The sequence below is a fragment of the Dasypus novemcinctus genome, chromosome 3, assembly GCF_030445035.2.
Source record: "Dasypus novemcinctus isolate mDasNov1 chromosome 3, mDasNov1.1.hap2, whole genome shotgun sequence".
NCBI classification, from domain to species: Eukaryota; Metazoa; Chordata; class Mammalia; order Cingulata; family Dasypodidae; genus Dasypus; species Dasypus novemcinctus.
In genome coordinates, this window is record NC_080675.1 from 143,038,703 (window position 1) to 143,065,834 (window position 27,132).

A 27,132-nucleotide genomic window follows, 5' to 3' on the forward strand; every position below is an offset into this window, starting at 1 on the left:
CTGTGTAGCTGTAGGGCCCCACACTCAGAAAGGCCCTGTGCTGGGTACAATGTTCTGCTATGGCCATCCTGAATGCTTCATAACTTTTAATTTGGCTCTGGGCCCCGTTAATTATGTAGTCGGCCCCACATATGAGGTAAGTGGTATGAATAAATGCAGAGAAGAGCTATGCCTACATAAATATCTATGGGGCTGTTTGATTTCCACCAATTACTGACCATGAGGGACTCCCTTGGGAACTGACCTTGGGGGAAGGGGAGGAGATGGAAACTGGTTTGTGGTCTTCCAGGCAGGAGGAGAGGCAGTGAGTCTGGAGATGGGTCAGGCTGAGGATGGTGAGGACTAGGGTCATTCCAGCGGTTCACAGAGAGTTATTTAATGATCTTGACTTAACCTGCCTGCTACAGGTGTAGAAAAGTCACTATTAAAACTTCCTTCCACTGTTTGAAGCTTTGCTTTCTCCTTAAGTTCCCCCTGAGAAGTAGCACATTAGGTTCCCAGCCTCACCCTGGGTCAGGAGATTTGGCACTGAGTTTCCATATGATCCTGGACAGATCACTCAACCTTTAAAAGCCTCAGTTTCCCCAGCCATCTAATGGACACAGGACCTCTGGCCTGGCCTGACCTGATTGGTAGAATGAACACGTTAGCTCTTTGCAGACTGCTGGGCCCATTTCACGATTTTTCCTAGTCTGTGGCCTTCCTGAGGCCCAGTCCTCCTGAACTGACCTGGAAATCTGCAGGGTCAGGCTTTCTGGTTGCCTGGCCCAGCTGGGTGATGCTGCTGGGGGAAGAAAGCCGTCAGCCCCAGCTGCAGAGGCAGCCTCTGCTCTGTCTCATCCTGTTTGGAATCCTGGGGCTGTTGCTATAGCAACTTGCCTAACTAGGCCCACATGCCACGTGGAAAAACCTCTGCCCACTTTAGAGCAGCATCACCCAAACCACAGGCGGGCTTCTTCCTTCAAGACGAGGCTGCCCGTCATCAACGAGGGCTGGGGCGAGAGACATCTGACCGTGATGGAATAGAGGCTGGTGATGCTGGAGAATGCCCGGCAGGCCTCTTCCCTCACCTCTTTCCTCTACTGGCTGTCCTGGGGCCCAAAGTCCCAACACGAGTCCTTTATGCCTTTGGCTCAAGGCACAGCCCAGTTAAAACGTCTTTGGGTAAGACACATCAAGTTGTCACCACGCCTGAGCCCTGCTGGGCATGAATTCATTCATAAGTCCTGAAGCTCAGAGCAGGTTTTGATTAGGGCAGTGGAGGCCAGTGGTGGCTGAGGAGGTGTGCCCAGCTGGACCTGAGGATGGGCTGGAGTGGGAGCCCCTGGGTGGTCAGTGTCCCCGAGTATTGAGCACTTGGGGGCTGGTGGTTGAGTCCCTATTGGCTCTGAGCTGCCGAACAAGTGAGGGAGAAAAGCTCCCACGTAACGAGGCAAGGTGTGAGGGCGACTTCGTATTAAGCCTGCATCCTGTGTGGAAGAGTCCCTGTCTATCTAGCTCTGAACTGGCAACAGAGTCTGAGAAAGGAAGTGGTACTGCCCCTGGGCTGTCACCCCCTTTGAGGATAGCTGTTTGCACACTGGGCTCATTTCTCCTTCAGCGAGAGCATCTTATTTGTCTTTCTACTCCCCCAGGGCCCATTTCTGGAAAAATATTGTGCATGGATTAAGAGCAGCGGCTTTGGTGTCAGCAAATCCCTTAGTACAAATACAAGTCCATCGGCATGACCTCGGACGAGCCATTTAACTTCTGAGTCTCCCTTTCCTCCTGGGTAACCTTTCCTCCTGCAGTAGTGACTTCATGTGGCTGCAGCGAAGTCTAAGTGAGAAGTGAGAAAGTGCTTGATGCAGGCCTGGCATCAATCAAATAATAAATGGTGGGACTGGTAATAACTGCTACTGTTAACTGAGAGCGAGCTGGGTACCAGACCCTGCTCTAAGCACTTTACACAAATGAACCACACTCATCGGCCTGGGAGTTGAGTTAAGGTTCTCCCCATTCTACAGCTGAGGAAATGAAGCCCAGAGGGGCTTCTCCAGGGCCACTCAGCTAGAAAAGATTTGAATCCAGGCAACCTGGCTCCCCAGCTCACATGGTGATTATTACCATTTAACAAGCACTTGGGCGAAAGAGGAAATGAAAAGACTGGGGCAGGGAGGGAGAGAGGGAGACTTCTGGGGGGTTAACGGCACTGATTTTGTTACTCCAGGTGGGATTTCACACATCTTGTGACATAGGTCACAGTGCGCTGCATGAAAACCCTCCATGGAAGGATCCAGAGCTCATTTATTTTTGGTTACAACTCCAGGCTCCCTCCTCCCCTTTTCCCCTGACGGGTAACAAACCTGAGAACTGAACTAAGAAGGCATTTTGGATTTTATCTGATGGGGGTGGGGGCGGTCCATGTTAACCTCCCCATTGCAAGCGGCCCATATTGAGGGTGAGGCTATGAATCGATTGTGGGGAGTGGGCTGACCTCAGGTGGCTCTGAGGTCCCAGGATTTTCAAAGGTGTGTGTCGGGGAGAGCAGGGTGTTCCCTGGATGACTTAGGGGAAAAGAGTTTCAAGGGGCTGTGAATTCTTGCTGGTAGTTGGAGTTGCAGTGGTTTGGTGATGGGGGCTGGGGGTGGGTGGCATTAAGTAATGAGGAGCAGCAGAGAACCCACTTTAGAAATGTATTTGTGCATTTTCAAGTGTGATTTGTTGCTGGCCCTTCCTGAGTCAGCCAGAGGCTGTCACGGTCTGGGGAGGAGGGTAATGGATCTTTTCTCTTTGCAAATGCACTAAACAATGTTGAACTTTGACTCCCAAAATAAGATCTTGAAGCCATATGATGAAACAATAATATCCAAAGTCAGGCAATTATGGAGAGAAAAGAGGACTTTAAAAAATCTCTCCAACTCCCTTCTTTGTAGCAAGAGCCAAGGCAGGCCAGCTCAGAGCATAGTTTTCTCCTAAGCCATGGGGGAAGATGATGGGAAGGAAGATCCCCTGCAGCTGGGAGAGGAAGGAGAGGAGAGAAAGAGGCTCAGAGAGAGCAAGAGTCAGGTGAGACCCTGCCTGAGTTCCTCAAGGGCCCACTGCCCCACGTGGGGGGGCTGGGGAAAGACGGGGAAGACGAGGAGACAGACTTCCCATCTGTGGGGGATTCACTGAGGTAGAGATGGTTACAGTGAGTGAGTAGAAAGAGACTCCTCTCCCCTCTCCTTAGGCCCTTGGGTTTGCACGTGGTATGGAAGGATCCTGCAGCTTCTCAGCTGATGGGAACTGAGGGGCTTGGCTGACAAACTCCCAGCAGAGTGGGCATTAGGGCATGCAAGGCAACAAACTTTTTCTCCTCCTCTGCACCCCCCTAGAGGTGGAGAGCAGAGCTGGCACCTCTTCAGCCTTTGCTCGCCCATGGTGCCTAACGCTGTGTTTTGCCCATAGGAGGTTTCCCCATTGAATAGGACCCTAGCCCATGGGTCCTCTCTTCTGCAACACCACAAAACGCCCACACTGAGAGGACACTGACATCAGGACAGACTCCATGGCAAAAAGTCCCAGATTTCTCATTATGATCAAGACTTTGGGTCAGTTCTTTGGGGGAAGGGCTGCAAAAATCTTTGTTTATTCATGGCTCTGGCAGGCCTGTCTCCTCTGAGCTCACAGGACCCTGGCACTTCCTCTAGGCTTCACCCATGGACTTGAATTTGAAAGCTATATCTCTGTGCATCCTTAGATTCCTTACTGAATGATCAGCACCGTTCAGTAAGGGCTTCACGATGAAGAAGATGGTGTTGAAGATGGAGAAGAAAGATGACCTCATTAATACTTAATATGTGCCAAGCACTTTCTGAGCACTGTAGGTACATTGGCTCATGTAGTCCTTGTAATAACTTTATACGTTCTGTTATTATTCCCATTTTTCAGGTGAGGAAACTGAGGCACACAGCTGCTCAGTAAGGTGCCCAAGGGCCCAGAGCAATAACTGGCAAAGCCCAGACCCACTGCAGGCACTGTGACCCTGACACAATGTCTGCTCCTGCTCTGTGTCCTTATGGGGCCTGATGGATAATAGATGCTCAGTAAAAACAGGGATCTTTAAAGAATGTCACCCTTTTACAACCCTTACCTAGATGTGTTATGATCATAAAGTTCTGGTCAATGGATCTGTTCTCTCTCAACATCAGCCACAAAAGAATTTGGACTTGTTTATTCCTTTTCTTTGCACTTTTGATAATTTTGCCCATCCTACCACCATGCTCAGCCTGTGGCAGGTGCTCTAGGAGGGTAGAAACTCCGAGTTCATAATGGCCTGAGAGGACTCACACCAAAGCTGGCCTAGGACAGGGCATTGCGCTAAGTCTCCTCCAGTCAAACCAGCTGCCACCCGTAGGCAAGCTGCCTTCCAGGGGTGTGATGTGATGCTCAGATGAGAGGCAAACATCAACCCTGCCCTGCAGCCAGTGGCCTTAGACCCTTCCCATCTTCAGGGTCCAACCTGACCACAGTCAGTATTGTGGATTAAAAATAGTTGTCTTTTATTCTTTATCTAGTACTAGGAAAAAATGCTTGAAAATATGGACAGTCCCACTTTAAGGCCTGTCCACTCTCTACACATCCTTCAAGGCCCAGTTCAAATTATATCTCCTTCTCCAGGAAGCCTCCCTTGCTTATCCTACTGGATTTGAATTTGTATTGTTTGAACCCCTAGCCCTTCATCTTCTCTGCACCTTCGAGTCCCGGTGATGCCTTGTTCTCAGCTACAGGCAGGGCCCAGATTGCATTTGTGCATGGGCCCCCACACCCAGCTCCTTGCAAGCAGATGTCAGTCCAGCATCGATTGATAGTTTTAATGGATCCCATATTTCAAGAATCCAAACTGACCATATATAACTGAGGGTTGGTTTCCTCTATGTAAAAGGAAATCTGAGTCACAAGTCCTGTGTTTTCAGAGGTCCTTTAAGGCCCCCTCTTCTCTCTTCCAGCCCCTACTTGAGTAACGACCTTTGCAATTAACCTTTACAATTAAATGCGACTGTGCTCCAGGCCCTGTGCTGGGTGCCTTTCTTACAGTGCTGCATTTAATCAGCTCGACAACTTCAGGAACCCAGAATTTCCATCTCCATTCCACAGATGAGGAAACCTGTTGGAGAGGTTGCATGACCTGCTCAGTGTTGCACAGCTGGAGGCCACAGGGCCCGAACTGGAAACCAGGTCTGATTCCAAAGTCTTGCCACTTAGCTTTCTGAGGTCCCAATTGTCCCTACACCCTGAGGCAACCGCTCCATCTCAGGTCCCATTTGGGCTCTGGGGTCCCACAGGAGTGCATTCCCTTCCTGGGCTGGATCTCCTAGTGATTTGAAAACAGTCCCTGGATTGTCTCCCCTCCTTCTTAAGGCACGAACTTCCCTTAAGCCTCCCCCTGCAGCTGGTCTCTAGATGTGTCCTGCCCTGGTCACTCTCCCCCCACTGCAACCCCTAAAAAACCCCCACAACTTAAGGCATCAGTATTTGCTCCCAACTGTGGCTCTAGGATCCCCACTGAACACTGCCAGTGAGAGGCCCTTTCCATTACAGCCTCCCAGGACCAGACTGAGACCAACAGGGCGGCGCACTTGTTACGGGGTGGTATTCCTGTTGGGGTGAATGAGCGCCGGCTGCGGATACCCTACCCGCGCTCCTTGCGGGGCTGCCCTCCTGCTGCCGCCGTATCTGATCCCGACCACTGGTCCCACCCCCGCCTGGAGCCCTGGCATCAGGGAAGGCCAGGCCAGGCGACCTCCTCCAGCCATTCCCTGCGGATGGTGCTGCTTCCGCAGTAGCAGCGGCTGCCACGAGAAGGGCCCCAAAAGTTTTCGCTGTGGGTAGAACAGTGCCGCAGGCGCAGCCCCCGCAGGGCGGGTAGGGCGCGGGCGCCTCGTAGGGGACCCCGGTGTCCTAGTACCTCACCACCGGGAGCCGGGGGCTGGTCTCTCGCTCCTGCCACGCACCCCGCCGGCCGGAGGTCCCGCAGCGCCCGGACACCTGGAGTGCATTCAGTTGCGGCGCGCGCCTCGGTGACAGCGGCTGCCCTCCCAGGTTACTGAATAATTGATCATTCTGTGCGTAGATTGAGGGGCGAGGCCCCTTCCCTACACCGAGTGGCAGGTAAAGCTTCCCAAGGCCCTGGAACACGGGGCCGCGCTAAGGGGCCGATCGCGCCAGGCTTCGCTCCGCTCCCGGCGGGAGGGTCCTGGGCACCGTCTGTTCCAGGGGCCTCTCCCAGGCTTGCCGGGCCGCGGTGCCTAGTCCTCCCACTCCGGGATGCTCCCCGCGCGCCGGGCAGAAGAGCAGCCTAGGCGGCGCTCACTCGGCGTCGAGCCCCCTGCTCCAGCCCCCGCCGCACACCCTCCGGGCTCGGACCCTCAGTGCCCCCCGCGGCGGCACCGGGAACCCGGGCCTGACCCTTGGAGATAACCTAGAGCGCCCAGTGGAGCCACCAGTTCTCGGCGCTTTTCAATTTGAGCTCCTGCCACTCTTCCCAAACACACCCGACTCCGGGCTCTAAGTCACCTCGGCGCGCCTCCCTCTTTTATGGAACTTGGCGGAGCCGCTAGACTCAGTCAGTGACTGGGGGACCCAAGTCCCCAAGAGCAGCCAATGTCCGTTCCAGGGGGGCGCACCGCGTCTCGCTCCTGGCAGTTGGATCCGAGGCCCTGGCGGGCCGGGGAGGGTCCCCCAGAGGCGAGGGGAGAAGAGGGGGGCACATACCTGGCCACAGGCTGAGTGCCCAGGCCACCACGAGGCTTCTGGGCAGGTCCATGGCCCGTGGCAGGGCGGCGGGTGCCCGGGGCGGCGCGGCGGGAGGCAGCGAGCCAGAGCGGCAGCCTGCTCGGCGAGGCGCCTGCAGCCGGCTCTGCGCTGGGAGCGGCGCGGGGCTCCCTGACAGCCCCGGCTCTTTCAGAGGAAGTGGGAGGGCTCCGGCGGAGGGGAGGGGCGCCCGGATGCGACTCCGGCTCGCTCCAAACTAGGCCCCTCTGCCACCTGGACAGAAGGCGTGCTGCGACTTCCAGGCTTCCACGCTGCCACCAGATCTCTTCCTGAAGAGAAAACAGCAGAGGACCGCTCCCGCGAACCTCCAGCCCCTCCAAAGTCAAAGCCTGTTCAGAGAAAATGGTTTATTTTCCCATTTTACAGAGAAAAGAGCTTTACGAAGCTGACAGGGGTGCCTAAAGCAATTCAGGGACATGGGTGGTGACTCGGGTCTCCCCTGGCCAGAGGGAATGGATGCTCCTCAAAAGTCCATTCTGAGACATCCCCTGCCTCCCTGCACACTAGGGTTCAGATGTAGAGGCTTCAGTTTCTTCTAACCCTGGAATAAATGCAGCTCCCTCTCCATTCCCACCCCACCCCCACCTCCAAAGACCCCCCAGCCATTCTGCGGCATCCAGGAGGACCAAGTGCCCACGTTTACATAATGGTGAAGGTCTCCTTTGCAACCCGACCGACCGCCTCCTTCCCAGCCCTTCTCATCACTGGCAATTACATTTAAAGCACATTTATTGTGTGAGCTTTAAATCAGGTCCTGGGCCATAGCCCGCGGGTGTGCAGGGTGGCTTTTCCAGCAGGGAAGAGCGCCCAGGCAGAGGGTAGGATGACAGCACATGAGTAGTGATGGCACGACTGGAGCTGAGGTTCCACATCGCTTCCTCAGAAAAGCCTTCTCTGCACCCCCACAGCCTGCCCCCACCAGATCACTCCCCAGGTATATGCTTGTCTGTGCTTGGTTGAGAAACTAGACTTCAACTGTTGTGATCATTTGATTAACTTTTCTCTCTCTGTCTATACTTAAAACACCATTAGAGTCTCTGGTTCACTACTGTGTACTTGTGCCCCAGCACCCAGGTTGGCTGGATGGGTGGGTAAGCAGAGACTGCATGTGGGTGCACAGAGGGTAGGGTTTTCTGTCTAGGATGGATGGAAAGGGCTTCCCAGAGGAGGTGGCATTTGGGTTGGGTCCTGGATGCTGAATTGCTTTTTAAAAGAAAGCCCAGGTTCACACACACAAGGTGTGCGGGGGGTGCTTGTGTCTGCCGTCTCAACATCCATCCCCACTCTTCTTGGAAGCTGCCCTGGTTTTTACTTGTGTATCCTCACCTCCTTCACTCAGTCCATGGACTTTTTTATTTTTTAAACAAATCATTTTTATTGGTACATATTAATAAAGCATATAATTCACCCAAAGTGTGCAACCAGTCATATTTGGTTGTGTACTCATTACTTCAATCATTATTAGAGCATTTTCATTGTTTCATAATAACAATTAAAAAAAAAAAAACCCAGACAAACAAACAAGAAAATTCTTCACTTCTCAGTCTGTTTCCACTGCCGCATATAACAGCTGTTTCTGGCTATTCTTGCACAATTATTTATTTATTAAGAAGTTTTATTGAGATATATTCATATACCATACAAGCTATCCACTTTTGTATATTCTAGCATAATCACAATGTTGTGCATTCATCACCACAAAAAAATTTTAGAACCATTTCATTACTCCAAAAAGAAAAATTCCACATGCCTTTGCTTGCTTCCCCAGTCCTACATAACCACTAATCTAATTTCATCTTTATAAAATTGATTTATATTTACATTTTATATAAGTGGAATCATACAATATGTCACACAATATTAGTAGCACAATATTAGTAGTGCAGTCATGCAGTATTTGTCCTTTTGTGTCTGGCTTGCTTCACTTGACGTAATGCCCTCCAGGTTCATCCATGTTGTCATATGTTTTTTTGTTTTGTTTTTTTTAAAGCTATTTTCCTTCTTTTTTTTTTTTTTCCCCAAAGATTTATTTATTTGTTTATCTCCCCTTCCCTTCACCCCCCCACCCCGGTTGTCTGTTCTCTGTGTCTATTTGCTGCATCTTCTTTGTCCGCTTCTGTTGTTGTCAGTGGCACGGGAATCTGTGTTTCTTTTTGTTGCGTCATTTTGTTGTGTCAGCTCTCCTTGTGCGCAGCACCATTCCTGGGCAGGCTGAACTTTCTTTCCTGCTGGGCAGCTCTCCTTACAGGGCGCACTCCTTGTGCGTGGGGCTCCCCTACACGGGGGACACCCCTGCGTGGCACGGCAGTCCTTGCGCGCATCAGCACTGCGCATGGGCCAGCTCCACACGGGTCAAGGAGGCCCGGGGTTTGAACCACGGACCTCCCATGTGGTAGATGGACGCCCTAACCACTGGGCCAAGCCCACCACCTGTCATATGTTTTATGACGTCATTTCTTCTTAAAGCTGCATAACATCCTACTATGTGTATATACCACAGTTTCTTTATCCATTCATCGATTGATGGACACCTGAGTTGTTTCCAACTTTTGGCAATCATGAAAATGCTGCTATGAACATCGGTGTGCGTATGTCTGTGACATGCTCAGTTCTTCTGGGTATATACCCAGTGGTGATATTGCAGGGTCACAGGGCAAGTCTATGTTCAACTTCTTTAGGAGCTGCCAAACAGTCCTCCACAGTGGCTGTACCATTCTGCATTCCCACCAACAGTGAATAAGTGTTCCTATCTCTCCACATCCTCTCCAACACTTGTAGTTGTCTGTCTTTTTAAAAGTGGCCATTCTGATATGAAATGATATCTCGTAGTTTTTGATTTGCACTTCCCTAATCTTTAGTGATGTTGAACATTTTTTCAAGTATATTTTTTCTTTTTTCTTTTTTTCTTTTTGTATTTATTCTTTCGACAAATGTCTATTCATGTCTTTTGCCCATTTTTAAATTCGGTTGTTTGTCTTTTTAGCGTTAAGTTGTAACATCCTTTATGTATCATGGATATTAAACCCTTATCAGACATGTGATTTCCAGGTATTTTCTCCCATTGAGTTGGCTGCCTTTTCACCCTTCCAACAAAGTCCTGTGAGGTGCAAAAGTGTTTGATTTTGAGGAGGTTCCACTTATCTATTTTTTCTTTTGTTGTGCATGCTTTGGGTGTAAGTAATAAGAAACCAGCACCCACGTTTCCTTACATTTTTTTCTATTAGTTTTATGGTCCTGGCTTTTATATTTAGGTCTTTGATCCCTTTTGAGTTGATTCTTATATATGGAGTGAGATAGGGGTCTGCTTTCATTCTTTTGATTATAGATATCCAGGTATCCCAGCACATTTATTGAAGAGACTATTTTGTCCCATTAACATGGACTTGGTCGGTTTGTCAAAAACTAGTTGACCATAGATGTAAGGGTTTTTTTCTGGGCTCTCATTTCTATAATATTCCACTGATCAGTGTGTCTATCTTTATGTCAGTACCATGCTGTTTTGACTGCTATATCTTTGTAATATGTTTCGAGGTCAGGCAGTGAAATTCCTCTCATATTGCTCTTCTTTTTTCAGAAAGCCTTTGGCTATGCAGGTGCACTTTCCCTTCCAAATGAATTTAATAATTGCCTTTTCTATATCTGTAATGTAGGCTGTTGGAATTTTTATTAGTATTGCATTGAATCTATAAATCAGTTTGAGTAGGACTGACATCTTCACGATATTTAGCCTTCCAATCCATGAACACAGAATGTTTCTCCATTTGTTTAGGTCTTCACTGATTTCTGTTAGCACTGTTTTGTAGTTTTCTGCATATAGGTCCTGTACTTCTTTGGTTAAATTAATTCTTAGGTATTTGAGTCTTTTTGTTACTATTATAAATGTATTTTTCCCCTGATTTCCTCCTTAGATTGTTCGATACTAGTGTACAAAAACATTATTGATTTTTGCATGTTGACCTTGTATCCTGCCACTTTGCTAAACTCATTTATTAGCTCAAGTAGCTTTGTTATAGACATTTCAGAATTTTCTAAATGTAGGATCATGTCATCGCAAATAGAGTTTTACTTTCTTTTTTTCCTATTTGGATATCTTTAATTTTTTTTTCTTGTCTATTTTCTCTAGCTAGAACTTCTAGTACAATGTTGCATAAGAATGGTGACAGTGGGTGTCCTTGTCTTATTCCCAATCTTAGAGAAATGCTTTCAGCCTTTCTCCATTGAGGATGATGTTGGCTGTGGTTTTTTCATATATACCTTTTTTTTTTTTTAATATTACATTTAAAAAATATTAGGTCCTATATACCCCCACCCCCTTCACCCCACTCCTGCCCCCATAGCAACAATCTCCTCTCATATATGCCTTTTATCATACTGAGGAATTTTCCTTCTATTCCTATCTTTAAACTGTTTTTATGTAAAAACGGTGCTGGATTTTGTTGAATGCTTTTTCTGCATCAGTTGAGATGCTCATTTGTTTCTTTTTTCCTTCAACTTGTTAATGGGTGTATTATGTTGATTAATTTGATTATGTTGGACCAACCTTGCATACCAGGAATATATCCCACTTGGTTGTGATGTATAAGTCTTTTGATACGCTGTTGGATTCTATTTGCAAATATTTTGTTGAGAATTTTTGTGTCTATGTTCATTAGAGAGCTTGGCCTATAATTTTCTTTTCTTGTCTCGTCTTTATGTGGTTTTGGTATTAGGGTGACGCTGGCGTCATAAAATGTGTTGAGTCATTTTCCCTCCTCTTCAATTTTTTGGAAGAGTTTAAACAAGATTAGTGTTGATTCTTTTTGAAATGCTTGGTAGAATTCATCTGTGAAGCCATCTGGTCCTGTAATTTTCTTTGTTAGGAGATTTTTTTTTTTAAGGATTTATTTTTATTTATTTCTCTCCCCTTCTCTGCTGTCCCCCCACCCCGAGTTGTCTGCTCTCTGTGTCCATTCGTTGTGTGCTCTTTTGTATCCACTTGTATTCTTGTCAGCAGCATCTGGAATCTATATCTCTTGTTTTTGCATCATCTTGCTGCATCAGCTCTCCGTTTGTGCGGCGCCACTCCTGGGTGGGCTGCGCTTTCTTCACATGGTGCGGCTCTCCTTGTGGGGCGCATTCCTGCGTGGGGCACCCCTACACGGGGGCACAGCACTCCTTGCATATGGCAGCAGTGTACGTGGGCCAGCTTACCACACGGGTCAGGAGGCCCTGGATATCAAACCCTGGACCTCCAAATGGTAGGCAGACGCTCTATCAGTTGAGCCACATCCGCTTCGCTTTTGTTGGGAGATTTTCAATAACAGATTCAATCTCTTTAAATGTGATTGGTTTGTTAAGTTCTTGTATTTCTTGTAGTGTCAGTGTAGGTTGTTTTGTGCATTTCTAGGAATTTGTCCATTTCATTGAGGTTGTCTAGTTTGTTGGCATGCAGTTTCTCATAATATCCTCTTATGATCCTTTTTATTTCTATATGGTCAGTTGTAACTTCTCACCTTTCATTTCTGATTGTATTTAATTGCATCTTCTCTCTCATTGTCTTTGTTAGTCTAGCTAGCAATTTGCCAATTTTGTTGATCTTCTCAAAGAACCAGCTTTTGGGTTTGTTGATTTTCTCAACTTTTTAAAATCAATTTCATTTATTTCTGCTCTAATCTTTATTATTCTTTCCTTCTGCTTGCTTTGCTGTTCTTTTCCTAGTTTCTCCATTGTTCAGTTAGATCTTTGATTTAAGTTCTTTATTTTTAAATATAGGCATTTAGGATTATAAATTTCCCTCTCAAGACTGCCTCCACTGTATCCCATAAATTTCGATAAGTTGCGTTCTTATTTTCATTTGTCTCAATATATTTACTAATTTTACGTGCAATTTCTTCTTTGACCCATCGGTTATTTAGGAGTGTGTTGTTTAGCTTCCACATATTTATGAATTTACCTCTTTCCTATCTATTATTGATTTTCAGTTCCATTCCATTATGATCTGAGAAGGTGCTTAGTATAGTTTCAATCTCTTTATAATTATTGAGAGCTGCATTGTGCCCTAACGTGTGGGTCTACCCTAGAGAAAGATCCATGAGCACTTGAGAAGAGTGTATAACCTGCTGAGTACAGAATGTTTGGGTACAACATTCTATCTCTGTCTATTATATCTAGCTCATTTATCATTTGTTCAAGTTCTCTGTTTCCTTGTTGATGTTCTATCTAGTTGTTCTGTGTAATGATGTGAATGGTGTGTTGAAGTCTCCAACAATTATTGTAGAGATATCTATTTTTCTCTTCAGTTTCCAGGGTTTGCCTCATATATTTTGGGGCACCCTGGTTAGATACATAGATATTTGTTTATTTATAAAATTATAAATAAAATTTATTTATTTTTCTCTCAGAAGGTAACAAGGATGAACCTGTGCAAAGCAGGTGCTCATACATGCAAAGCAGGTGCTCAACCACAGAGCTACACCCACTCTGCCCTACATAGATATTTATGACTGTTATATCTTCCTGGTAGATTGTCCCTTTTATTAATATATAATGGCCTTCTGTATCTCTTATGGCCTTTTTTGCATTTAAAGTCTGTTTTATTTGATATTACTATAGCTACCCCTGTTCTTTTTTGGTTACTATTTGTGTGGAGTATCTTTTTCCAACCTTTAACTTTCAGCCAGTTTGTTTCCCTGGGTCTAATTAGAGTCTTTTGTAAAAAGCATATGCATGACTCCTGTTTTTTTATTCATTCTGTCAGCCTATATCTTTTGATTGGGGAATTGAATCCATTCACATTCAATGATATTACTGTAAATGCAGTATTTACTTCTACCATTTTATTCTTTGGTTTTTATATGTCGTATCTTATTTTCGTTTGTCTTTTTACTCTTTTGGTTATCCTTTCAGCTATTCTTTTTCTATACTCTCCTCCAAGCCTCCCTCTCCTGTCTTTTTCTTTCAGGCTCTAGGGCTTCCTTTACTACTTCCTGCAAAGTTGGATTCTTTTTTACAAACTCTCTTAGTTTCTGTTTGAGAATATTTTATACTCATCTTCATATTTGAAGAACAAATTGCTGGATAAAGAATTCTTGGCTGGCAGTTTTTCTCTTTCAGTATCCTATTTTTATCCTACCACTGTTTTCTTGCCTCCATGGTTTCTGATGAAACCATGGAGGCAAGTCTTACTGGGCATCCCTTGTATGTGATGGTTTGCTTCTTCCTTGCAGCTCTCAGAATTTTCTCTTTATCTTTGGTTTTTGACATTCTGAGTATTATGTGTCTTGGAGTAGTTCTATTCAGATTTATTTTGATTGGGGTATGTTATGTTTCTTCTCTTTGATGGGAGTTGGGTAATTTTCAGCTATTATTTCCTCAAATACTCTTTCTGCCCCTTTTCCCTTCTCTTCTTCTTCTGGAATTCCCATGACACATATGTTGTTGCATTTCATGTTGTCATTCAACTCCCTGAGCCCTTGCTTTATTTTTCCCATTCTTTTCTCTCTTCAATTTTAGCTGTTCTGTCTTCAGTATCACTTATTCTTTCTTCAATCATTTTGAGTCTGCTCTTGTAAGCCTCTAATGTATTTTTGATTTTACCTAATGTGTCTTTCATTCCCATGATTGCTGCTACTTTTCTATTCAGATTTTCAAATTCTTTGTGTTAACTTGATGTCTTCTTGATGTTATTTATCTCTTTAGCCATATTGTCTTTCAACACATTAATTTGGTTTTGGGAATTTGTTTGCATCTCATTAATTAGTTGTCTCAAATCCTTTTCTCTTCTGGGGCTTTGATATATTCCTTTTCTTTGGCCATGTTCTCTATTTTCTTAGTATGGCTTGTAATTTTTTGCTGTTGTCTAGGCATTTGATTAAAATAATAAGTTTACTCTGATGCTCAATTTCTCTCTTTCATAGGGATTTAGTGGTGGGAGGCTGTGTGTTACTGCTGTTCTTTGATTCTTGATTCACCCTGTTTTGGTCTTTAGGATTGTCCCTGTCAGGTGCTCAAAACTGGGCTCTGGACCCAGTAATGGGTTGCAGACCCACTTCCTAGAGCCTTGGGGCAGGAGGCTGGAATTACAGGAAAAAGTCTTTCTTACTTTTAATTTCCTTGCATGCACTTCCTATGTCTACCAGCAGATGGCACTCTTTGGCAGCCCTGTCAGTTCAATGCCTGGAGGTGTGTGTGTGCTGCAACACAGACTGGATCCATGTGATATAGGTCCTGCCTGGAGGCTAAGAGTCTTGTAATTCAAACTTTCTCAGAGACAGTTCTCCAGTCTTCACTGACAGCTTCCTCTTTTTTTCTCAGTAGGAAATAATTCCACTCCCTGCTGTGTCCTTAACAATTGGTCCCAGTTAGTAGGGATTGAGAGGGTTGGACCTCTTTAGTCCCCTGCTGGCTCCCAAGGCAAACAATGGCACAAGCCCTCCTGGCCTGGAAGGGCTCATGGGACACAGCAGACCAAATTTGTGGGTCAAAAGCTGAGTCAGCCTAAGCTGTGTCCCTCTCTCTTTCCCCTTCTGGAGCCCCCTTTGTCTGTAGCTGCCAACACAGAGGCCTGAGTAGTCAAAAGTGTCCTTAGTGTAGAGCAAGGTGCGGGCAATAGTGGCTGCCTGTTTTAACTCACAGTTTTGCCACCGTGATTCTTTTCCTTTGTCCTCCTCTCTTCTAGGTGTTGTCCAGCCTTCCCTTGGTGTCCTAAACCCTAAAAGATTTTTTCCTGGCTGTTTCTGCCTGTCCCCTAGCTATTTCTCTCAGCCCGTGGACTTTGGGGGAAGTTGATTCCACCTCTGGGATGTCAGTGTGTGTATGTGTGTGTGTGGAGAGAGAAGAGAGAGGGGGAGTGAGAAAGAGAGAGGAAGAGAGAGATGTGGTTCAGGTTGAAACATTCCAGTGTATTGCCATTCCTTGTCCATGGTTGAGGGAAGGCCAATGTAATAAATGAAAACATTTTCTGGGAAACAAGCTCTTTTGCTCTTCTAACTAACTAGAACTGACTCACTAACTCTCTCCTTCCTCCTGCACCCTCTCCCAGCCTGGGACAAGGAAGCCTGTAGGCTAGAGAGTTGACAGGGGTTGGGGTGGGGAAGGGGATATCTGGTCTTGGGTTGAAGTGGACACTGGGATGACAGAAAGCAGAAATCAGTTCTAGAAGGATCTTGTTGAGCCCTTGCGTCAAGCCAACCTTTAAACCCACTCCCCTAAGGACTTTCCAGGTATGTGATTTCCCTTAATTGTTTGAGTTGGTTTGAGCCAGGATGCTCTGAACCTAGAGCATCCTACCCAATATAGCTAACTAATGGGCTGGAAACCATTTTCCTGCCCCCCACAAATTCATGCTCTCCCTAGTGGTTCTCAAATTCTAGGTGCATGGGAATTTCCTGGAGCACTTGTGAAGAATGAAGATTCCCTAAATATCAGGCATCTCTAGTGGGGCATCCCAGGCACCTCTGATATGCAGGTGGTCTGAAGGCTGCACTCTGAGACCATACACTGCTTGCCACAGGGTCTCTCTGGTTGTTGTGCTGCTGACAGTCTCCAGTCTACTATTCATTAACTTCCATGTTCTCCACCAGGTGCATGAGGATCCTGAAGAAAGGTGTGGGTGCTTTTGTGTAAGGTGGGAGGATGGTGGGGAAAGAGGTGTGCCTTCACTTGTTCTTTCAGCACATATTTGAGTGCCTACTGTGTCCCCCCAAGCTCTGCAGAGCACACAGGGTGAGAAGCCCACACTTGAGGGCTAATGATGGAGCCAAGAAGGTGAGACAATCTCAGCATTTAAATAATCACAAGGCAGCAGCAGAGGGTGGCAAAGGCACAATCTAGATTCTAAGGCTGGAGAAGCCCAGAGCAATGTCTGAAAGGCTTTATGGAAATACTGGGATTTGAGCTGAGCAGTGATAGTGGCAATTATCCTTTACATGTATATAGTGCTTTTTAATTAATTAATTTTAGTAAGATGCAATTCACATATCATACAATTCACCCATTTAAAGTGTACAAGTCAGCGGTTTTTAGAATATTCCCAGAGTTGTGAAACTATTACCACTATCTAATCAGACAACATTTTCATCACCCTACATGACCCTCCAGTGCAGTGACCCCCATTCTCCCATACCCACAGGCACTGGCAACCAGTCACCTATTTTCTGTCTCTGTGGATTTACCCATTCTGGATAGTTCGAGTAAATGGAATCATACAATATGTGACCTGTTGTGTCTGGTTTCTTTCACTTAGCTTAACATCCTCAGGGTCATTCCATGCTGTACCAAGTATCAGTACTTCATTCCTTTCAATGGCCCAATAATATTCCATTGTATGGATATACCATATTTTGTTTATTCATTCATCAGATCATGGGTGTTTGCATTGTTTCTAATTTTTGGCTATTCCAAATAGGGATGCTATGAACACATATCTACAAGTTTTTTTTATAAACATGCAATTTAAATTCTCTTGGGTATATAACCAGGAGTGGAGTTGCTGGGTCCTTGCTAACTCTGTGTATAACATTTTGAGGATCTAACTGCCAGACGGTTTTCCACAGCAAAACTTTACATTCTCATCAGTAATATATGAAGACTACATATAGTGTTTTACTAATTTTGAAATCCCTTTCACAGCCATGATTTCATTCAATATTCACAATAGTCCTGCAAGGAATTATATTAATTTTTTAATAGATGAAGAGATTGTATGGGTGAAGATTCTTCCCTTTTAAAGTAACAGAAACTCAGCACAAACTGACTAAAGTTGAAAAGGGAATGTACAAGCTCACAGAAGTAGGAAGTACAGAAGTGGACTGGCTGCAGGTATGGCTGGATCAAGAGCCTCAAATGAATATACTTTTTGCTGACTTCTCCTAGCTTTGCTTCACCGTCTGCACATTTCCTGCAGCAGAGAGGGTATCTCTTCCTGTCTAGAAAGCAGTCAGCAGTCCCAAACTTATATGTAACTGATTCTGAAAGGAGAGAGACAGCCTTCCTTCCTAACCCCAGAAGAAAAGTCCAGGGTGCTAGTTCCTGCCCACTGTAGGACAAATCTCAGTGTCCAGAAGAGAAGGTCCCATGAAGAACTCAGCCTGGGGTGTGCCCATTCCTGGGGTGGGACTTGGGAAGAGAAGGGCAACTGTGACTGATAGCCTCACCAAGATCACGTATTATAGGAAGGAGTTCCCCAAAGGAACCAGGAAAATGGGAACAACAACAACACAAAATCCACAGATGCTAAATCCCCTTCAAAAATTTAAACTCAGAGTAGTCAGGGATTTACCCAAGACCCCACAACACCTACATGGCAGCACTGGGACTGAACCCCAGTCTTCTGGCCCCAGACTCAGAGCTCACCCCCACACCCCGGCGGGATGTGGGGAAGCAGGTGCACAGGCTGGGACCACAGGAGCAGGTCCTGTGGGCAGGTCCCCTGAGCACCTCTGCCTTGTGGGCACCCTGGGGTATCCCTGGCCTTTGCAGGAAGGAATGGTGGGAGAGATGTCACTCCCTTCGGAGGACCCAGGTGTGAGCTGGCCACTAAGGACAGAAGCCATGGGTCAGCAAGGACTAACTTCCCCTTTTTCCTGAAAAGTGCTCGGGGCAACCCGATTTGCTTTCCTTTCAGAAAGGCACTCCGTTCTTCCTACTTCTTCTCTGCATTCTCTACCTCTTTGACCGAGGGTCATGATCCCTGCTAGTTGCCCAGGACTGAAGGGTTTCCTGGTTCGCTGAGCTTTCAGTGTCAAAACTGAGACAAATCTGGGTCAAGTTGACCACTCTGTCCTTCTCTCTATCTTGAACCCTCTGCCTTGCTTTTTTCAACTTTCTTCTCCAACTCCCTCTGCCCTCCAGGTGTCTTTCTCTCTTTCCTTCTCTCTTCTCTGCTCTCAGAGCAGCCAGTATCCATTACCAGTGAGTGGATGTCCACACTGGGGCATGCCCCAGTTTCTAGGCTCCTGTCTACCCCCCACCCCCCACCCCCCAGCATTGGATCTGGCCTTCTCCCTGTGCCTTGTTAGTTGGTTTGTGCTTAGGAAATGCAAACCCCCTTATTTTATTTTTCAGATAAATTTAAAATCTTACAGTTATTGGGAAGGCACATCCTCTGAAAGAAAAGATATAATAAATTCCAAAACCCCAAAGGAAAAAAGTAGAAAAGAAAACTGCAAGGTTGCTTTTGTTATCTGCCATTTGAATGATGTGTGTCACTGCTGATCGGGAGGGAACTGTGTGTGTCACATACAGATGGGCTTGGAAGGCTTTCCTCAGTTTCTGTTTATCTTGCCAACAAAGCAAGGCAGGTTAACTTAGCATAAATGTGTTTACACCAATAGCTGATGCCTGCCCCAGTCACTTTCTAGTTCAGAGTCTACTGCAAAATGTTGGAGGCGCCGCCGCCGTTTTTTCTAACCCTCGTGACTGGCCCCAGTCTTGTTGCCCTGCCGAAGGTCAACGACTGGCTCTTGTACCGGAATCAAGCCTCGACTGAGTCCAGGAGGCTATTTTGTGATTCCATTTCTCAAGCCTCAAGTATGTACAGCCTTCGCAGTAAAGATATCGAAGGGAAGGAGTGCGGCCACAACACAAACAGACACTCAGGGTGGATAAAGAAACATCCCTTTGAAGAAAATTACATCAGAGGACAAGAGAGAATAAAAATTGTCTTGAAAATCTACGGCTATCAGCCAATACCCTAGTCCAAAGACCATTTCTGAGGGCCTTAGGTGAGCTCATCTTTGACATGGGGTCAGACTTGAAGAGTTGCGGCAGTGGTTACAATCACGATTTCAGTTGCCTCCATGGTGAGCACTTAACAAGGGCGCAGTGTAGTTCCGGCACTTTCTCGGGTCCAGCACAGCCCAGGAGGTTCTCCAGGACTTTTGTCCCAGCCCCGGGCTGAGCCGAGGTGTCACGGAGAAGCCCCGCTCCATCTGCGAGCACCAGGACAAAGACTCGGACTTCAGGGGGCTCTAGGGCAGAGTCACGCCCTGACACAAAGACACTGAGCACGGCAAGGAATTCCCGCAGCGCGTCAGGGTCAGGGCAGGGGCGCTTGGCAGGGAACAGGGAGTGCTTGTTGTTCACCAAGTTGAGCATGTAGTGTTAAACCAGAAGTGGTCCTGGCCTCCCCGCAAAGTTCCTAACCAAGGAGAGGAGGGACGTACCTACAATGATCGCCAAAAAACAGCTTCTATTTATCCACCACTTGTGGTATGGGACACTTGACTTAAATCATTTCCTCTAAGGCTCCTGGTAATCTTATGAAGGAGTATCATTACCATCTGCCTTTCACAGATGAAGAAGTTGAGAGGTTCAGGGAAGTAAGGTCCCAGAACTAGTAAAAGGCAGACCCAGGATTTGAACCTGGTCACACCTGGCTCCAGATTCTGAGCTCCTGAACCTCTTGGCTTCATTGCTTTTCAGTGAAGTGCTGGATGGTAAATCAGACAGTGATCAGAGCAACCCTAGACATTTGAACACAATGTCAGGGAAGCACAGAGGAGGGTAAAAGAAAGAGGTGACATCTGAACAGGGCCTTGGAAGTAGGGGTTTTTCAGAGGGGAATGGAGAAGGGCATTCTCTTTTTTTTAAGTATCAGGGATTGAACCCAGGACCTCGTATGAGGGAAACAGGTGCTCAGCCACTGAGCTATATCCACTTCCTGAGAAGGGCGTTCTAAGTAGGGGAAACTGCAAACCTACGAAAATCTGGGCAAAAGTACAACAGGTCAAGCTGAGCCCAGGGAAAGGTGTACAGGGGGAGGCAGCAAAAATGGAAGAACAGAGCTGATCCCAGTTTCGGGTTTCGTCCAGTCAAGGGGCAGCTTCCTCTGGTGGATGTGGGGAAACGGAGTGTGCCTCACGTCCGCTCAGGCTGGCCATGCGGGAGCCACTTCTTTGGTCTCTGAGTCTGGTCAACCTTGAGTCTCTCCATCAGTAGGAAGCTGTGTGAAGATACGCTCCCCTTTCTTCGCAGGCTTCCACGGTGGGGGGCATGATTGGGCCAAACACAGAGACAGACACACACAGACAGACACACACCCCAGCAGCAAACAATACTCTTCAGACCCAGCACCCTCAGATCCGTATTAAGGAAGAGAAACTTTCTCCTAAGTAAGCGTTGTTTGTACAGTTGACCCTGCGTTTTGGAGCTACCACTTTCCATAGTGTCTCAGGGTGGTGCTGGCTCCTTGGGGATCTTCCTCCCACTTCCGGATGATGGCTAAGGGGCCTGAGTGACGGGCCAGGGCTCCACTGCCAGAGACAGAGCCCGGAAGGGCACGTGGGCTATGTAAAGTCCCAACCTTTTCTTCAGTTTGTGGGAGGTCAAATTCCAAGAAGGTAGTAAAACAGTTTATTGTTACCCCTGACCAGCACATCCTAGTTTTGGGAGGAGAAGAGTGGTGAAGAGATAAGGGTGGAAAAATTCCTCGGGGTCACATTGTGAGAGAAGTCTAATGCCAGAGAAGACGTACAGCCTTTATTTGACTGGTAACAAGAGGTTTAGCGATTGAGAGGGGTGGGAAGGTCCGTGCCCAAACTGATCAGGAAGTCAGAAGCCGGCAGCCCTTTGACCAGTTCAGAAAGGCTATTTGTGGAGGTGCCACTGCCTCAGGGGTGCTCTCCCTCCCCCTCACCCCCCCAAGGCAGCAGGTGCTTTCACTGCCATCACTCGAGCTTCCATAAAGATGCGGGTGCCCCACCCCACCCCCGCCCAGTCCCGCTGCCCCCTGGATCAAATCAGTGCCCGGCTTGACTTTCAGGGCCTTGTAGAATGGGACCTACTTCCGCCTTCCCTATTTTGCTTCCACGTCTCTCTCTAAAACAAGCCCCGCGCTCCCCTGCGACCTGCAATCAGCGGCCCCAGGGCATGAACCCCAGGGCATGAACCCCGGGGCCAGCGGCCCTCCTGACTAGGGCTCACGGTGAGCTCTGCCCTGGGCCGAGGGCTCCTGCGGCCCCCTCTGTCGCTCGGGTGCACCGGGCTTTCTGTTTCCCTGAATGGAGGGTGTTGCAGACATACTCCCCCCCGCCCGCGTTCCCTCAGCACTCACCGTTCCTGTGAATTCCAGATCCTACACCTTCCAGCCGCAAGACCAAAGGTCCTCTGTCCTCTGGAGCCCTCCCAGCAAGCTGGGGGTGCAGCCTCCACCAGTGACAGGTGGGAGCGGTGGGTGGTACCCTGGCTCCCACCCCTGCCGAGCAGCAAGCCTGGGGCATGCTCCACACTTTCTCCCAGAGGTCCCCGGTGATGCTGGGTCCCAGTTGCCCCCAGTGGGAGCCTGCTCTCCAGTACACCTTGTACTGGTGACCTTCCTTTTCCTCTCTTACTTCCTACTTCCTTTGCCTCCCCCCAAAAACTACTTGCACTTAAATTCCGTTTCAAGGTCTACTTCCAGGGGAAACCTCCCTAAGGCAACAGTTGAGAGAAGTGTAGCAAACTTGCCCCAGTTGCATAGCCAGAAAGTGGTAGAGTCCAGATTTGAATCAGGAATATGGGTGGGACACTGAAAGGGCTTCCAAAGTATTCTAATTATACTACTTCCAGACTTTCTCACATTTGTGCAAGCACCTGGAATGTCTGGGAATGCCAGAAATTCTGCCGTTTGAGTTTCTGGCTCTAGGCACAGTCTTTGAAAAAAGAAAATTCTTGGGCAGCAGACTAGCCTATCCAGCTGTATCAGCCATTCACGCCTTCCTTTCTTTAAGCACCCTGAATTGAGTAGGAGCTTTACTAAGGAAGAGAATGGGGAGACACCTTTGCATGGAATGTGGGCAAGGAGCACCAGCCCTCCTGCAGCTGGAAGGACTTGGGAGGAGGGAGCGGCCCCTGAAAAAGGCACCTGAGAGGACCACAAAAATGAGCATGCCCTGTTTCCCCACGTGGCTGAGAGATGGTCCTAGCACTCTGCGCTCCCGTCCTCAGGCTGCAAAGGCATGCAGGAATTTCGACACCATAAATTGCATAACTAATCTTGGACACTGACAAGAAGGAGCATAGCTTAAACCATAAAAACATTGGCGACAATATGGCCAATGACGAAACCCACTATGTAATCTCTGCCTCCGGTCAACCTCACTAAACCCAAAGGCCAGAATTTAAAAGGACGCTACCTCCCCCTACCCCTATCCAGAAACTGTGCACTTGGATGGGGAGAAACCAGGATTGAGGAGTTGACCCCGTCTGTGTGATCAAACTCCAATGGGTACCTGTTCAGAGATGCCGTTTTCCCACACTTCTTTCTGCAAGGAGGACCGGCCGCCTGGTCCACCCCAGACATCTCCAGCTGCTGCTATTTATTCTCAAGCATATGTGAGAAATAAACAATTCCAAAGAACTTTGCAACCAGGGGCAGAGGCCACTTGATAGCAGTGGTAGTGGGGAGGTATGGTGGAGGCGGATGTTTTAGTTGCTGTTTGGGTTACAAATGCTTCCAGGGGCATTTTTTCTCTGCTGAGCATTAGAGTGGATGCACGAGTTGGGCTTAAATCTTCTTGAGAACATCCTCCTCAGTGAAGTTCCCAAATCAAGCGTCATTCCTTACTATTGCTGCAGGGAAATGGAGATAGCAGCTTCCTTGGTCTTTGCTATGACTCAAAACAGGCTCTACAAATGGCTGTCGGCCCCAGAAGTTGCTCATGGGTCTCTCAGGAGCACGAGAGTAATGGTTAAACATGTAGGCTCTGGGGTCAGAGAGACGTGAGTTAAAATCTCAGCCCAGTCCCTCATCAGCTGGGTAACTTGCCACTTACAACCATTTCACTGACTGTAAAATGGAAAGGATAAAACATTGAACTCTTATAGAGTGCTTACCCAGTGCTAGACAGAGTCCTAAGTACTTACATACATTAACTCATTGAGTGATCACCACAACTCTTTGAAGTTGGGGCTCTTATTATTCCCATTTTATAGATGAGAAAATGGAGGCACAAAGAAGGCCATAAATTGCCAAGGGCACTCAGCTGATAAGTGGAGGAGCCTGTATCTGGTCACAGACAACCTGACTCAAGAGTATTACATTGCCTCTTGGGTTGGTTGCTGTGAGGAATAGACTAAATGCAGCTTTTAAAGGGCTTGGTGCAGTGCCTGACAATAAATGTTGGCTTTTATTATTAACAACACATGAAACTGCATAAAACAAACTAGTTATCTGCACTGTTTGAGATAGCAATGCCTGCCATTTATTTAGCCTCCTAGAGAATTCAAAGGACTTTCCCAATTATGTCTCCCATTGCCCTCCCTCAAGCCCTGTGAAAGCAGTGGGGCAGTTTACAAGTGGTCTGATTATCCCCACTGGACGGATGTGGACATGGGGGCCCAAAGGCCAGTGACTTGCATTAGGCCACATACTAGGTCTCTGATCATCTGTCCTTCAGCAAACCTTCAGAACTTTGGACCATGTGGGCTGAAAAATACGCCAAGGGACCATCAGTAATTTATTCTTTACTACGTTTAAATCAGATTCTATTTACCCAAACATTTTTATACCCAACTGTATAAAGTGTGATACAGCAATGACAATTTATTAATTGTTTATACTCTCCTTTTGTACAATAAGAATGTGAAAGTTTACAATAAAAAGCAGATAAACAAAATAAATCACCAAAAAAGGATAAAATTCCAAAATTCAAACAACAGAAATAATATTTGTACAGCATTTTCCAGTTGGTAAACATGTGTGATTTCATTTCAACCTTACAACAACCCACCACTGGACATAATTGTACTAGAACCCTGGGTTTATTATGAAACCCAAGTCCTTCTCCACATTTTCCAATTATTTCTGTTGGAGTATGAGGTTCACAGGAAACCCAAGGAAAGACCCAGCTCAGAACAGTGCAGATACTGAGTCTAAAATAAATGGATTCTCGCTCACACAGAGCAGAATGCTCTCAGATCCTATTGTTCAGACCTGCTTCATCCCTTTTCCCCTTCCCAGAGGCTATTGAAAAATCTGCCTTAAACTTTACAGTGAAGACAAGCATTTCAAGAAAAAAGCAACTACTTGGCTCAGCCATACCAACTGTGATCCCTAAATAACTGCCAATTTATCTTCACAGCACCAGTACTCTTCATTTATAATGGCCAATGGATTTGTAGTGTGGTTTTCATTTTGAAAGATCATGTTGTGATTCACTTGCTTTCCCATTCAGAATCAACTTTCAGGCAAAGCATGCCTTTAAAAACATTAAGGGAATGGACATACCTGGAAACTTTATGAAATGAACAGTAGTCATTATGCTACCTGATTTTCTACAAAATATATTTGACAAGCCAAAATTCTAGGATATAGACATCTGGAAAAAATCATTTCTTGGGATTAACTTCTCAAGAGATTTTTTAAAGTTAATTTGGGAAATTAGCATTTCACTTTACTGCAAATCTTTGTTACATTTGACTGAATTGTCATTCACACATTTAAAACAATTGCTCTTGGGGCCGCGGACTTGGCCCAGTGGTTAGGGCGTCCATCTATCACATGGGAGGTTCACAGTTCAAACCCCCGGCCTCCTTGACCCGTGTGGAGCTGGCCCATGTGCAGTGCTGATGCGCGCAAGGAGTGCCCTGCCACGCAGAGGTGTCCCCCGCATAGGGGAACCCCCACACATAAGGAGAGCTGCCCAGCGCGAAAGAAAGCGCAGCCTGCCCAGGAATGGCGCTATCCACACGGAGAGCTGACACAACAAGATGACGTGACAAAAAGAAACACAGATTCCCGTGCCGCTGACAACAACAGAAGCAGACAAAGAAGACACAGCAAATAGACCCAGAGAACAGACAACCGGGGTGGGGCATGGGGGAAGGGGAGAGAAATAAATAAATAAATAAATCTTAAAAAAAAAATAAAAAAACTAAAATATAAAACAATTGTTCTTGGGTATGTATGTGTATATGTATTACACAAGCACAACAGGATTTGCACTAAAGAATTGTCATCGTAATACTATTGGATAGCTTAACTTCATATGTGTGTGTGTGTTTTTTTTTAAGATTTATTTATCTCTCCCCCCTCCCCATTGTTTGCACTTGCTGTCTGTTCTCTGTGTCTGTTCATTGTATGCTGTATGTGTCTGCTTGTATTCTTTTTTTTTTTTAGGAGGCACCAGAAATGGAACCCAGGACCTCCCATGTGGGAGGGAGGTGCCCAATCACTTGAGTCACATCTGCTCCCTGCTTGTTGTGACTCTTGTTGTGTCTCCTCATTGTGTCAGCTGTCTTGCTCTTCTTCTTTAGGAGGCACCAGGAACTGAACCTGGAAACTCCCATGTGGGAGATGGGCACCCAACTGCTTGAGCCACATCTGCTCCCCGCATATGTGTATTCTTAATTGCACAGAAAGTCAGTAATTTGTCACAATGGGGTTTTTAATATTTGTTTTAAGTGTTGGCTATTTCTATGTTTTATAAAGCAAACCAGAATTTCCAAAAACAATGAGGGAAACCACAATAAATATTTCTGCCTTTCAAAACAAACAAACAAAAAAACCACCCGAAAAAAAAAACAAAACTAAATAAAAGAAGAATCCTGGGCTTAGGACAGCTAATGTAATAGACAATAATATAACAATACTCAAATATCCTACCCCGATTGAGTTTTGCTTGTATGTTCTAGCAACTACTGAAAAGTAGAGTTAATGTTTCTCACTACATTTAAGTAACATACTCTGAAGCCAGAATGGTTCCTTTTATTTCCAGCCCTGCTACTTGCTAACTGTGTAAATTTTGGCAAATTACTTAAGCTCTCAGTGCTTCAGAATCCTCACTATTGAGTGACAGTATGTACCTCATGAGGCTGATGTGAGGAATAAATGAGCTAATATATGTAAATTGCTTAGAAAAATACCTGTCACAGAGTAAGTAAATGCTATTTGCTTATATAAACATAAACCCAAAAATAATCTCCCACCAATATTATGAATTTGTGTCTCTCCTTATAATTTTGTTATTTTTTTCTTTTTATATTTTGTGGCTAAATTGTTAGGTACATACAAATTTAGATTATCATATCTTCTTATTGATATGAGCCTTTAATTGTGATAAAGTGTCATTATCTTTCATAATGTTTTTGTCTTAAAATTTGCTTTGCCTAACATAATATATCTCTATCTCTATCTATATCTATGTCTCTCTCTATATATATACACTGGCTTTCTTTTGGTTGAAGTTTGCATGGATTATCATTTTCTATTGTTTTGCTTTCAACCTTTCTGTATCTTTGTTATTTAGATCTATTTCATGTAAGCAGCACCTAATTGTCTTTTAGTCAATTTTGTTAATTTTGTTTCTTAATTGGAGTTCTAGTCCATTTACATTTAACTGCTATGTTTGAGTTTAAATCTACCATTTTAGTATTTTTTGT

At 46.1% G+C, this 27,132-nt stretch overlaps 1 protein-coding gene and 1 long non-coding RNA gene across 2 annotated transcripts in view; one reads left to right on the forward strand and one right to left on the reverse strand.

The window, feature by feature from the left end:
* ITGA11 (integrin subunit alpha 11) overlaps window positions 1–6,888 on the reverse strand; it is a 134,673-nt gene extending 127,785 nt beyond the window's left edge. The window contains exon 1 of the mRNA XM_058294400.2: window positions 6,736–6,888. Coding sequence (XP_058150383.1) covers window positions 6,736–6,787 — 52 coding nt within the window. The 5' untranslated portion in view covers window positions 6,788–6,888. The remainder of the gene's footprint in view (window positions 1–6,735) is intronic.
* LOC139438039 (uncharacterized) lies at window positions 962–1,892 on the forward strand. The gene is made up of 2 exons (XR_011647909.1): window positions 962–1,164; window positions 1,635–1,892. It is a non-coding gene; the product is annotated as an uncharacterized lncRNA (long non-coding RNA).
* Window positions 6,889–27,132: the final 20,244 nt, after the last annotated feature.